The 14,153-nt window shown below is 49.9% G+C and overlaps 1 protein-coding gene across 2 annotated transcripts in view; it reads right to left on the reverse strand.

The window, feature by feature from the left end:
• LOC116948372 (Fanconi anemia group M protein) overlaps nucleotides 1-14,153 on the reverse strand; it is a 59,509-nt gene that overhangs the window by 7,878 nt on the left and 37,478 nt on the right. Inside the window, exons 6-16 of one of the 2 annotated variants that reach the window (XM_032964980.2) lie at nucleotides 13,624-13,756; nucleotides 10,995-11,132; nucleotides 10,703-10,834; nucleotides 9,647-9,846; nucleotides 8,900-9,106; nucleotides 7,607-7,823; nucleotides 6,771-6,928; nucleotides 4,527-4,694; nucleotides 1,737-3,750; nucleotides 1,242-1,393; nucleotides 571-675 (exon numbers count right to left, since the gene is read on the reverse strand). In XM_032964980.2, the coding sequence (XP_032820871.2) occupies nucleotides 571-675; nucleotides 1,242-1,393; nucleotides 1,737-3,750; nucleotides 4,527-4,694; nucleotides 6,771-6,928; nucleotides 7,607-7,823; nucleotides 8,900-9,106; nucleotides 9,647-9,846; nucleotides 10,703-10,834; nucleotides 10,995-11,132; nucleotides 13,624-13,756 (3,624 nt within the window). Of the gene's footprint in view, nucleotides 1-570; nucleotides 676-1,241; nucleotides 1,394-1,736; nucleotides 3,751-4,526; nucleotides 4,695-6,770; nucleotides 6,929-7,606; nucleotides 7,824-8,899; nucleotides 9,107-9,646; nucleotides 9,850-10,702; nucleotides 10,835-10,994; nucleotides 11,133-13,623; nucleotides 13,757-14,153 lie in introns of both variants that reach the window. The other variant, XM_032964979.2, reaches the window with a different exon arrangement.

The raw sequence follows: 14,153 nt of genomic DNA on the forward strand, positions 1-14,153 counted from the left end.
TGCGGTTTGAATTCACTCATATGCAGCTACGTGATGTGAGGGATGGACTGCACCTGTGCTGCAGTCACAAATGAGACTCATGGAGACTCGCACAGACCCAGACTCACATAGAGATCCATAAGCTCACATAGCAACCCATAGACTTCGACAGATGAACATCCACTTAAGACAGAGACCAATACTATTCAACACAATGCTACGTTGAGTAATGCATCGCCCTTCACCGCAGTCACCAACAGGCGAATGTTAAATTCCCTATTCGCGGAAGGGGGTCAACCCCCCTCCCACACGTTCTTACGTGGTTAAGTGCGGTCCAGTGAGCTACATAAATACACCGGCGGCACAGCCATGCATGTCATCGCCGTGGCGGCGTCCGTCGCGGCAGCACGCTGTGGCAATATGGTGGCACGCTGAGTTTTAAGTGCGTCTAATTCAATGGCGCGACCCAATAATGCATAAACGCGCTCTATTTTTCTGGTCCTCCAATTACATGCTCTAACGCGCTGTAGGCATGACAGTGGCAGGACGGGGGTGAAGACGATGATGGTGGCGGTGGTGGGGTTAGCCTGCCTTCGGTGAACTCTGCTGCAAGCTCTCCTCGAGGAACGAGAGAGGCTTGTTCACTCTCCTCTTCGGGCGGATCATCGGCGAATCCAAGTCGCTCCCATCTCCCGCCTGGAACGGGGGAAGAAGCAGCACGGGGAGGATGATAGCAAAAAATAATTGATGAGTATATTAAGGACGGACACAATGCACAAAATCTAAAACAAGTATAAACATCACAAATGTGCAACAGGGAAGCTAACGGGTAGCTGTCAAGGCAACATGCATTCGCATATTTGCAAAGAGTAACTTTTGCTCTGTGTGTCAACGTTTTGGGTATACCTTTCATCTATGTGGCCGGTTCTCAAGAGGGTAAGTCCGAAATAGCCACACAACTTCATACCACAGTTTGGTTTATACTGTATTATATTTACCAATAACTATTTAATATAATTATTTAAATTAATAGACATTGTTCTGTCACAGAGAAGCAAACACACCTTGTGACAAGTCATACCTGTAGAAGCAGTATCAGCGTTTAAAGGCTTTCTGAGCTTCAATGTTTAAATATGATAGAGACAACAATACATCTTTAGCATACACACTTGTGTAATCGGCAATGATATTGAGGAAGATGTTTAAGAATGAACCAATGACTGTTAAACAAACGGTCTGTGGACACATGGCGTTACCCTTACGACAATGGCAGCGACTTCTCTCGGAGGGGTCCTTGCTGGGCCACGGGCGTCCGGGGTGTCCAGCAGGAGCTGCACATTTGGACGCCTCCTCAGACGGTGGTTCATCAACTCGCCCTCGCTGTCGTCCAAACACACGGCAACCGCTCTGTTCCCTGCAAGCAGACATAACAAAGACGCCCCGTGTAGCTATAAACAGAGTGTTAGCGAACACCTATGAAGGATGGCAAGGCGCACGAGGGGGTGGTGTGGCCAACACCACACCAGGAACTCATTTAAGGCTAAGTTGACCGAGGGGAGGCCCAGCAACAGCTCATATATTCATCACTGTAGTTGGCTATGGGCAAGAATAAACTTCTGGCCGCCGAGTTCGTATTGGAGAGCACTAACAACTACACGTAATGACACAAGTAAGAAGCTACAGACATGTGTGGATATAAGCAGACACCAGGAACTAATTTAAAGACACTTACACACGCACGCTTGCTCCTTCCTCACCTGGGTCCTGTGCAGGTCTTCGGAGGTCACGTGACGTCGCCAACAGAGGCGTTGAAGACTCAGTAGGCACCGTCAGGTTGATTAAGGAGATACTCGAAGGCCCCGCCAGAGCAGCGATGGCCGGAGTACGAGGTGGCACGACGTTACCGGCTATGTGGGTGACGATCGGCTCTTCCAAATCGTCAAATTCATCATCAGCCGGCAGCGTAAAATCGTCGATAATCACTGGGGAAGTGTCGCGCTTCACTGCCGCCGGTGGGAGAGCGAAGTCCTCATCAAAATCCAAATCCTTGAAGCTCAGATTGAAGGTGATGGGAGCGACGGCCTCGTTAGTTTCCTGCGGTCGGAGCTGGGCGATGGGGGAATTTTGGTGACCGCCACTGACAACTTCTTTAGCGTCGTCGTCATCGTCCAACTGATTAAGGTCAAACTCAAGGTCAAAGTTGACCGAGAACAGCTCGGCCGAGTAGTCAGCCATAGAGTCTCCCAGCGATGAGACCTCGCCCGTGAGCGGGGCACTTGCGTGTGGAAGAGGTGCGTGTGGCGACAGCGACGGTGTTGCAGCGATGATGGAGGCCACGTTTTTCCCGTGGCGAGAAGGCGTTAGTTCCCGCGGCACCCGCGCTGATGGTGTGTCGCTCGACACCACCTCTGGCTCAGGCCTGGGTGGTGTTAGGCACTGCTGCTGCTGCCCGCCCTGCTCCTCCCGTTCCAGCATGGAGAGGTCCACCTGCAGCAGCAGGTCGTCCTCCTCGTCAAACAGGGCGACGCTCATGTCATCATTGCTATCGAGAAAGGCGCTCGGGGTTGTGGGAGTTTTGAATGAGAATTCTGTGGCCCCACAGTGGCGGGTTTGGGCAATGGAGCGATTTTGCTGCCCTGGTGAGAAAGTACGTCGTCGCTCATCATTGTGCAAGTACAATCTGTCCGCTCCGTTGTTGTTGTTAACTGTTCTGCGATGATCGTGATTGTCGTATGACGGTGGCTCAAGCTCATCAATTGTGGATGATATACCCGGGGGCCTAGCCTTTTCCTTCTCATTTGTACACATACTTGTCGGGCCGGAGAGACATGGGGCGGTAAACGAAGGCACTCTGTCTGAACTCTGATTACGTATTTGTTGCCAATGCATCTGGAAAAGCATTCCATGAAAGGGGATCTGCTGGATGTCATCGAGGAAAGAGAAGTCACTGGGCGGTACAGGATGAGACAGAAATTCCTTGACCATCCTTGCCATGGCTACGACGTTGTCTGGAGTGCAACCGCCGTCCACTTCCATCAAAGCCTCTGCATCAATCCTCTGGCTGTTGGGAAACGCATTTTCCTTAGGGTCTCTCGAGTACCAGTAAAACAGATCAGATAAGGCAGAATCATCCATATCACTCTTGCACCCGCACTCTATGGCCCCGCTGCTCAACCCCAAATTCATTGCGAGCCACGGCGTGCCGCACGGATGGGTAGCGCTGCCAACAACTCCTTCGGTGTCCATCCCTTCCCGAAGAAGACCGATCCCTCCTGGGCTCTGCTCTTCCTCGTCCGGCAAACTTCTGCTGTTTGCCCCGACGTCATCGCCCTCCGCCGCGTTCTCCACGATGCAAACATCCGGATCGTCATCCGAGTCAATAGGCTTTGCCACCCGCTCAGCCGACCTCCCTTTCCACCACGCCGGTTTCTTTTTGGAGGAAAAATCCGGATCGGTTTCTCCGGTGAAAAGCGGTGGCAGCGGCCTCGCACTCTTACGAGTAACAGCCTTATCAACAGATTTGCGCAAGGAGATGGTGGCGGTGAAGGCGGAAGCAGACGTCGCTGTGCCCTTCACCGGTACCGATGTTGACGCGGGTTTTTTGCGTCGTTTATGGTTCTCGGCAAGGGCTGACCATGGGTCTCTATGGCGGGCGTTCGTCCGCTCCGCACGGTGCGTGCTCGGCGCTGTGCCACCGTCCTCCTCTGCCCCATCGCTCAGCACGTCCTGCCGGTCCAAGTGAGACACCGCCTCGAAGCCATACTCCTCATCCTGAGACACAAGAGACAGTGACATCATCATTATCATGACCCTGACAGAAAAGATAGGAAGAGTGACCATGGCTGATGATGAATGCTCAGAGTTTTCCCAGCAAAAACCTGATTGTAAAGACACCAATTTCAGCCAAGGCTGGGCTGTATTTTAATGTTCAGCTGAAATAGGTCAGTGACTCGGAGCTGTTTTGTTAACAGCGTCAACGGTGGTTCTTGTGCCATTAGATAAGCCTGACCCGTTTGCACGACGTCTGTGTGCATGCGATCAAGAAACAATTGGGCCATCTGTGAAATACAGAACAGCTAACAAGAATGCGGTTATTCTGCAATCCTAATAAACGTTTCATTATGCACCACCAGGACATCCGGCAAGTAACACAAGGCAAAAAAATTGTGATAATTAAACACATGTTAAGAAAACTGCCCAGCGCCATTTGGCGCTGTTTTTTGCTAAAACAACAAACAGAAATTGGTGCACCCCACTTGCTTGTGGGCCAGTATGGCAGCTGGAACCACAAGCAAATTAACATCTGCCAAGTCTCACACCCCCAACATCCTGGCCCAAGTGGTGCCATCAAACCCCCAATTCTATCGATCGACGACCTTTAATTCAACTGACGTGACAGCTTAGCGCAAAGCAGCTACACTGACCCTATCATCAAAGGCTGGTCTTCTGACAAGTGTGGCTTTCTGACTAGCGTGTCTTTCTGACAGCGTTGTTTTCTGACTATCCGAGCTTTCTGAGTAGCGTGGTTTTCCGACTAGCATCCAAACCTCGCAGTACTTGAGTTTGTCGACCAGCGTCATGAGCCTGATGAAGGGCAGGCACGCCGCCTCCGAGTGCTCCAGCGCATACGTTTCCTGCACCTTGGTCTGCCAGGGCACGTAGTTGCACAGGGACAACTCCCACACGTGGTCATCCCCGGCGCGCCGCTCCGCCGCCTGCACGCAAACCGTTGTCACATCAGACTTGGTGCGTAGTCGATGCCGCTTAAAGGGAAAATGCGACCTGGGAATCGATCGGTTCTTATCTAACAGCTACACGCGCCTAGGCCATGCGTCGCAGGGCTGTGTGATGCAGGTTTGATGCTTCGTTAATGACAACAAACACTTCATAGTTAATTTTGGAAGTGCCGCCATGGTGATGCCCCTGCCGTGATGTTTTATTGCAGGGTTCTTCAACTGGCGGCCCCTCGGCCATACATATACAGGAAAAGGCTATTGGAGTGGCCCGCTAAGAGATATGACTAGCTAAGAGATATGAAGAAATGCGGATTAGTGAGATGAAAGTGAGATGAACAATAGAGATGAGAGATCTGGAGACTAGAGGTACAGAATAATGGTCACGTGACTAATGACGTTACATGACCCACTAACAATGCTAATTTTAACTTTTCCCGTTCCGAGACGTCTGCAAGTTGCAGGGTGAGTCCCATTCACCTCTGAATCTCGGATTGCGCAGGCGGCTCAGCGTTAACTTTATTTAGAGGCAGAATGCCGGTGATTTTAAAGATATTGTACTTGCCACAGAGAACTTTAGCAACACGACCGCACTCTCCGATAGCTGACACCAAACTGTGCCACATGCCCTCCCGCATGGCCTTGTGGGAGCCTCAGTTCAAAATAAAGTTATTTTATGTTAGTTTTTCTTCCGGTTGCATTTTGATGATGTACACGTATGTCATCGGAACAGAATCGGAATAAAAACTGATGATGTACATGTACGTCATCGGAACGGGAAAGTGTGAATAAGTGGACCACTGGAAAATATAGCTAAAAACCCTGCTGTATAGTTCGAGGGAGTCAAACTGCACCGACACTACAGCGACTCATCCGAAAGCCAGCAATAAGTATTTTGTTCCTTCGAACGAAGCCTCAATGTCAGATTGTACAGCCCGGGACACCCAGAGGTGGTGTCCAGCCACTAGATGACAATGCTTTGCGTGTTGGGTTTTGTCACAAGTTAAAACTTGGTGAACTCAATCTCGGCCAAGGCAATGTGTGGACGGTATTATTTCGATAGTGCAAACACTGAACACCACTGTGCTCAAATTCCATTAGAAGGAAACTGTAATAGGGCATCATTGCTCTGGGCACATGATTGTATGATTGATTATATTTTTCATTCAGAATGCATGTTGGTTACTAATGTAAGAGCCCAGACTTGGCTTCAAAGAGTATTCATCCGCTAAGCTCAGACAAGTTTTCGCCGTGATTTGTGGGTGGCTGACGGGGCTAATGCTACGCTGCGTGTCTTCAAATCCTGGCAGCTGCCCAGGGTTAAACGAGATTATCAAAGTGCAGCGAGTGTGAGAAGTGTCAGCCAAGACCTGGTAAACTCTTGACTGTGTGGGCTCACTGAGTTCAAGGTTTAATACAATACATGTAGAATTATATCATAACCTAATGCGACTGCATTGTACAAAAACAGTGGACATACTTATTTTCTAGATAAAGGTACTCAGTCATAGGCAGAAGTAAAAAAGGAAGGTCTTGAGTCTGGACTTGAACAGGGGCAAAGGAGTCGATAGCTGGGAGAAGGGAGATCCATACCATAGGGCAGCAGAGGAGAAAGGGCGACCTCCCACTAAGGAAAAGCTGACTGGGAGATTCGACAGCTAGCCTTGGTTGCTGGCGCAGAGAGTATATGGAGGGAAGTAGAGTGAGATGAGAGGGGATGATATTGATAGCGGTGTGATTAGGAATTTAAAGGAATTCAGGCCGGGGAAACCAAACTGTTAAACAGCTCAACCTATCGTCCAAGATAGAGCAAGGCAGCGAAGGACGATGCTAGAACAGGGCAGGCCCCCTACTGGCAAGGATAATTCCTATTTGCAAACCGGTTCTGCGATCACCTTGTGCGGTACAGGGACAGCTGCTGTTGGGGGGGGAGGTCCCCTTGCCTGGAGTGCAGCATGCTATTGGAATGGGTTGAGATGAGATGTGATGATTTAAGGTGCCATTGAGTTGCTCAGGAAATGTAACAGTGCGCCCTGTAGGAAGAAAGGCAGGACCCACCGCGGTCCGCTCGGGGTCAGGGAGACACACGAAGGGCGCCAGGGCGAGGACGGGCGTCTTCTCCCCGTGGTGCGGGCGCACGCGCCGCTCCCAGTCGTCCTGCTCATCCCGCGTGAGCAGCCCCTCACTTCTGCATGGCTGCTTCCTGCCCAGCGATGCTGGATAAAAAACAACGGCTTCATTGTCGTCGTTATCATCATCGTCAGTAACAACAGCATCAGCGGCAGATATTATTTATTCTCTACTGGATGAAGGCTTTGCCAAACCGCTTCTGTTCCTCGTGGTCAAGCGATGCGCAACTCGCACCTGCAAGCCGATTCCATTGCTCGATCTCCGGGGTGGACGTCCTCATGGGCTGCCACTCGACCACTGGCCATCGTTCCTTCTAGCCGTGTCATGTCCCTCCCAAGCCCACTTACTTTTCTCACAATCAATGTGCTCTCTGATCTGAATGTTCCTGATTCTCTCAGTGTAATTCCAAGTATGCACCTCTCCACGCTTCTTTGAGCACTTTCTTTCTTGGTGTCTATGTGTTTCTGATCCATATCGGACCAGGTAGCACGCACTGATTATAAACTGTGTCGGTGAAAATAATGTCAGTATATTTTCATTAATGGATAAATCGATACCTTTTTTCGACTACACACCAGTTTGGCCCAGGACTTTCACATGGCGCTGCCGGTCACGATATGTCCAAACGACCGGCTTGTACCGAGGGGGCGGTCTTCTCTACCACCACCAGCACCACCTCCGCCTGACGCCGCGCGCTCGCTCGCTCACCCGCTCACTCGCTCACCCGCTCACTCGCTCGCTCACCCGCTCACTCGCTCGCTCACCGAGTGTGGTCGATGCCTCTGCGACCATCCGGCTTAGGCGACCCTTGCCCTTCGTCTGACCATCGAACTTTGGTACGTGCAGGTGCATGCGGTGCGGCGCTGGGGAAAGGCCGGCGGGCACCATGCGCGGGTTGTAGGGGTAGAGCTGAAAGGAGGTGCTCGCTCCCTCAATCGCCTTGTAGATGCTCTTCCTGCTCGACTGGCACTGGTTGTACATCTGACCAGTGGGGGGGTGGGGGGGGGGGGAAATCGCACCTCCGATTAACTGTGCTAATCGCACCTCCGATTAGCATGGAGTTGGCTACATATGGTGTAAAAGAAGTTCAGCATTCATACATTGCGGGAGCTAATTATCGAGGAGAAATCTGGACGGTAAACAAAGCGACCTGGACAGAAAGATCGACCCCGGATGTTGCTGTGCAGATCGCTGAAGATGACAAGAAGTGGACATCTGTGAAAACTACTGGACATCTGTGAAAAAGAGCATTATAGCTCATCGGATTCCTCAAATATAAATAAATATTTTGATCACTGGCATCCCCCAGACCCCCACGAATAAGGAAGCCGATGACGATCATGATGAACAAGGAGTAGCCATAGGGCATGGGAAGCCAAGCGAGATTGATTACAAAGCAGACTCAAGGCGGTAAACTATTGGTAGGTTTTCAGGAGGGTTCTGCAGTGGGATGTTTGGCCAATCCATTAATGAGCACCTAGCTTCGTGTGGGAGGGAACTGGAGAACCCAGAGTATACTCAACACAAGAGGGCAGAAATACTCAAAGCTCAGCACAGATAGATGCACAAATCCACAGCTACACATTGCAGCTAAGGCTTACAATACCTGTTTTTTTCAGGCAAGATCTCAGGAAAGTAATAATCAGGCTCCAAATTCTGCTTAGCTACTAATATCTGACAAGAGATGGCTCATTCCGGTCGATTTGATCATAGGCATTAAATGAATTAATATACACATCACGATCAAGTTGGGCCTTTAGTTAATGTATGGATATATGCTGAACTTCTTTCACACCATACGTAGCCAACTGTGCTCATCGGAGGTGCGGGGGAAGAACAAACTAAACACAAAATATTAAGGACCTGTGCTCGGCAATCATGGAGAAAACTAAAATTTGTGAGGGGTGCTGCCTTAGTCTGAATCGTTGAGCCTCAGGCTTTTCTGCAGCCAAACCCCAACGAGGTTTCGATGATGCTCGATGACAGCAACGATCTTGACGAAAGCTACGACTCAAGCGAGCGTCGCAGTAGCGAGGAGGTTAAGACCCGGGACCGACCCTCTCCTCGCGTCCGTGCGCCAAGATGACGACGATGCGCCCGTGCCGGCGCCGCCCCGTGCGGCCCATGCGCTGCACGAGGCGCACAGGGCTCTTCTGCGCGTCGAAGCAAACGATGAGGTCCACCTCGCCGATGTCCAGCCCCTCCTCGCCCACGCACGTCGCCACCAGTGTATTGTAGCCGCCGTGGCGGAAGCGCTTCACGACCTGGTGGGGACACGGGGCGGTGAAGTGCGGAAGAGCACGGGGCGAGCGGGGTTAGCGGCGTGTGTGGCCCCGTGTGCGTGGAGAGCGGTAGTGTTAGCAGTTAGCGCGCTGCGCTACGAACCCGACGACCCGAGTTCCATCGCGGCTCATGGCCAACGGCAGTGACGATTATCTGAACCGATCCAGAGTCTCCCCTAGGTCAACTCAGTCTTAAATGAGTACCTGCCACTAGGGAGACAAAGGTGGCCAGGTGTGATGCTGGAAACCCCACCCCCTTGTGTGCTGTACTCGCTTTCATAGGTGCTCACTAACAGCACTTGTTATTCTTTTGGCGTATCCTCACACTAATGTAACGCTGCAAACCAGTGTCAGAAAGCGTGATACCCGCAGCCAGGGCGTATATCTACAAGGTAACAGCTCTGCGGTTATTTGAGGTGGAGCTGACCTTTTAAGCGTCCAATTTCACTATCGCGTGGCGAGACAAAGACCGAGTGACACAGGAACACACACCAAGTACATAGCACGTCGCAGAGGTCACACCTGGACCTGCTCCTTCTGCGTGAAGCCGCGCGTTGCCTTGCCGCTGGATGACGACTGCCCTACGAACATCATGGCGCGCACCAGCGGGTGGTGGCGGCTCAGCATCTCGGCGATCTCCTGCACGCTGTCGCGGAACGACGAGAAGATCATGACGCGAGTGTCCGTCACAGCGGTGCTGCCCTCCGTTCCTCCATCGCTCGCTGCTGAATGTAAACAAACAAAAACGACAACAAAGTCAAGCAATAGTGGCTGCAATAGAACCTCATCATCATCATTAGCCATCACCAATCTACTACTGGATGACAGCCTTCCCAATCTACCGCCATCTCTCACAATCCTGCATCTGCACATGAACTAACTTCATCGCTCCATCTCTTTGGTGGATGTCCTCTCAGATGCCTTTCATTCTTCAGCTGCCACTCCTTCATTATTCCTGACCATCAGCCATCATTACTTCCTTCTTGGGATACATCCTGCCTAAGCACACTCACGTTTGTTGAGTGATGTCATTAAGCTGCATATACCCTTTAATCCATGTACATGTCTCTCAGCGTAATTGCAAACATGCACCTGTCCATGCTTCTTTGCACACTGCTCAGTTTTTGGAAATGTTGTTCATAAAATACCACAGCAGTGAATAGCCTCAAAATAAAATGAACATAAAAATAAAACCACCACATTCACTTGAAAAGAATGCGGCAGGGCTCTTACACAAGTGGCGCATGTGGGAGGACTGTTCAGGGTTCACCCACGCAGGGCGGAAAACACAGCTGCGCTACTCACTCCTTCTTGGCAGAGGAGTTCCTTTCCTGCCGTTTCCTGCTGTGTCCTGCTGAGGCTGCACGCAGTCATTAACCAACTTCATTCTGCACCGCGCCCCGCCGGCATGAATGACCGTCGCGATAATTGCGACCGATGAATGAGAAAGCTGTTGCAAGCCGTTTAATCTTGGCGCGACCATCAGCTGACCGCACCCAATTTCTAACCGCCAAGATGACGACATATCAACCAAGTTGGCGAGAAGGGCGATAACCAAGCCGCAAGCCGACCACTCACCCGCCGTCACCGCCATCTTCTGCTGCTGCTGCCGCCACTGCTGGAAGTGCTGCAGCACAACCTCCTCGAGCTTCCGCAGCTTGGGGTGGCTGTAGACAAAGGGCCTCGGCTCCACAACTCGCTCGGCGAGCACTAAGGAGCAAGAATGAGAACGCGGCAGCACTTGAGTAGTGGTTGCGGAGCCGTGGGGCAGTCAGCTCCACGAAGGCGGGTGCGCACCGTCGCGGCGATCGGTTCACTCGTTAGTTCGTTTTACTAATTGCCGAGTGGCAGGGGAGCAACGGTGTCAGACCTGAGGCCTGGGTGGGCTGCAGGATGCTGCTCGTGTTTAACGGAGTAGAGCCAGCTTGACGAAACATCTCGTCCAGGCGCTGGTAGAGCTGCATGAAGTCGGGGTTCCGGCTCAGCTCGTTGCGAGCGCGCGTCTTCTCTGCATGCGATCAGATGTCCCCCCCCCACCTCCATAACTTAGCTAACGGGAACAGCAATGTTAGTACGCACAATGGATACATTTAGGGGTTAAAATAAAGTCTTATGCTCACGATACACGTGTCGAATCGTGAAGCTAGCAATAAACTCGTTTTGGTTTGTGTATGTTGTGGCATCGAATTGGGTTATGTAAACCATGCAACGGTGGAGTGAACCCAGTGACTCGAGTTTGATTCGCAACCACGGCTAACACCAGTGATGAGTGATATCCCTTGTCCTTTAATACAATTCCCAGACAATGCCATGTCTGGTCACCCATTAAAAAGTCCCCAGAGCTAAGTAAACACATCGCATTAATTAACCGCTTTGAAATTATGGTCAAAGGTGTGGCTGAAGGTTAAATAGGGTTTGAGGTCATCCAGAAGAGGGTGTGATTAGGATTACTTTAAAAAGTTGAGGGATGAGACATGTCCAGAGGAAGCCATGGGCACATTGTTGAAGGGACTAGACCAAGTGCACTCTGCAAATCACTTACCAAAGCGCTAGATCCTCCAGGTAATGGAGCGAGGTAATGATTAATGGAGGGAGGTGATGAATGAATAAACAGGAAAACAAACTATCAGCTTCAACTGCCACTCACCACTGCGGTGCATGGCCTGTAATTGAATGTGGGTCACAGTGGCATGAAATGTGCCATTCGCTCGTTCTTAAAACACACACGCGCACGTACGTGCACACGCACAGGAGTGGCACATTTACATGCCTAATTATGAACCCTGCGATGGGCAGCGGAACAGACACGGAGTTTCAAAACTGCCTCGGGGCGAGTTCCTCCAAGACACGCAGGGGTGAAATGTGCAGGAAAAATCCTGTTCGTTGCTCCGCACGGTGGGCTTTCTCTGCTGCCTCCAGCAATTCGGGCCGTCTCAATTAGTCGCACAGTGAGTAGTAAAACAACTGAACACCTTTAAATCTCACGGAAGTAGCGGGAAATCATTGACGTCAATAATGCTGCAACCGCCATAAAATGATGGTACAAATAGTTTTATAACGCTAGATAAAAATGATTATTCTTGAAGTTGCATTGAATTTTTTTTATATTTACAATTACTTCAGAAACCCACACTGGTGAAAAATGGTCCAAATAATCCCCATGACCCACATGGAATTCCATTGGCCCTTGTCTCGCAGTTTGTGTGTGGGGGGGGCGTTTTGGCGAAATATTAAGAGCACTGTGCTATGAACTCGACAATATGTGTTAACGCAAACAAAAATGTGTTAGATTCCCAGCCAATGGCTAACATCAGTGGCGAGTCATGTTTGACCTGGTCCTGGGGACACCAACCCACCCTGGCTAGTGTGATGAATTATGATCAAACAGCCCCCCTATGACCAACACTGCCTGTGTGGTCCTTTATCCAGTAGTGGATTAACAATACTGATATCCTATATATTTAATGATATATATACATACACAAACAATACAAAGCTATTTTGGATTTGTATTGCTTATACATGTAACTACGTCTGTTGGAAGATGCAGTGCAGAAACTGGGCAATTTTTTAAAGAGAGAGGCAGTCATAGGCAGAGGAAAAAAACGGCAGATCTTGATGCTTGCCTTGAACAAATTACATTACAGTACACAAAGAGCTAGTCATGTTAATATTTACAATAAGACCGTCAATGATTCAGCCAGGAAAGCTTCACTGAATTTCAAGCCATTTTTTCAGTCAGTCTTGCATTGGTATATGTGGCCAATACCATTAATGAGTGTTCCCATTAGAAACTTCCCCGATTAAAAATCTGGAAAAAAATATACATGAAAATGTTGTCCAAAACTTGGCGACTCAAACAAGAGCAAAAACACATGCAAATATACAAATGGTCTTTGCCCTGACTGCGACCTATTGGTTTCCGTTCTGCTAATTCATTATTTGCGAAGACAAATGCACGTTTTAAAGCGTTACATAACCCGTGTTTTCTTCCAAACCAGTTTTAAACTGAAATGGGTTTACCTTGCATGGCATGTGTGATTTAATTACATAATGCACACAGAGAGCGGTGCATTGAACCAGTCTGAGGTCAATGTCAGGCTGACACACCCCCGGCTGCTGCATTTTATCACATTAACTTACAAGTAAAGTATGACCATTCATTTACTGAACTGCAGATACATGAAACACATGAACGAAGATCCTCTGTATTGCCATTCAGTGGTCACAGACCTAATAACTATCCAGGATCAACCTAGCTTGGCCTCCAAGGTCGGATGAAATCATGCATATACCGGATGATTTGGTTATATGCATAATTTATATACAATTTGCATTCAATGGAAACAACGGACTCTTACACACAATTTGATGCGTGTATCTTGTGAACATGTTTCTACGATAAATTGTTACAAGCCTCAATCCTCCAGCTAAGGCACTTGCATTGAAGAGAGGTGACTGGAGATTTGTAGGAGTGGGGGGGAAGGGCGACAGCTGACCTTTGCCCCCGTCCAAAATGCTCTTGAGGAAGAGCAGCAGGGAACGCGAGCCCATATGCAACAGGAGCTCGAAGCCGTGGTAGAGGCTCACGCACAACGCAAAGTCACCTTCCACCGCACCCATCCTCGACCCCTGTCACACACATACACAAACAACACCTGAGCGGTGGTGGTAGTGGTGACATCGCCAAGGCGGTCGTACCAGTATTGGATGAAGGCCTCCCAAAGTCGTCACCACTATACACAGTCTGGCAATGCTACAATCCATCTCACTCCAGTAACAGCCAATCTCACTGCCCCAGCTGCGTGGTTGGTCGTCCCATTGGGAGTGTTCTCTCCCATGGCTGCCACTCCATCACTAGGCTTGTCCATTGGCCATCATCTCTCCTAGTGATGCATCTTGCCCAAGCCCACTTACTTTTATTAACAGTCGGTATGATGTCTCAGATTTGTGTTTATTTTCTGATCCATGTGTTCCTCCTTCCGAAAGCATGTGTGAAAATGTAGGAACTCAGAATATCATTTGGCCA

Source organism: Petromyzon marinus, chromosome 33 (assembly GCF_048934315.1).
Source record: "Petromyzon marinus isolate PM22_M1 ecotype Great Lakes invasive population chromosome 33, UKy_Petmar_22M1.pri1.0, whole genome shotgun sequence".
Taxonomy (NCBI): domain Eukaryota; kingdom Metazoa; phylum Chordata; class Hyperoartia; order Petromyzontiformes; family Petromyzontidae; genus Petromyzon; species Petromyzon marinus.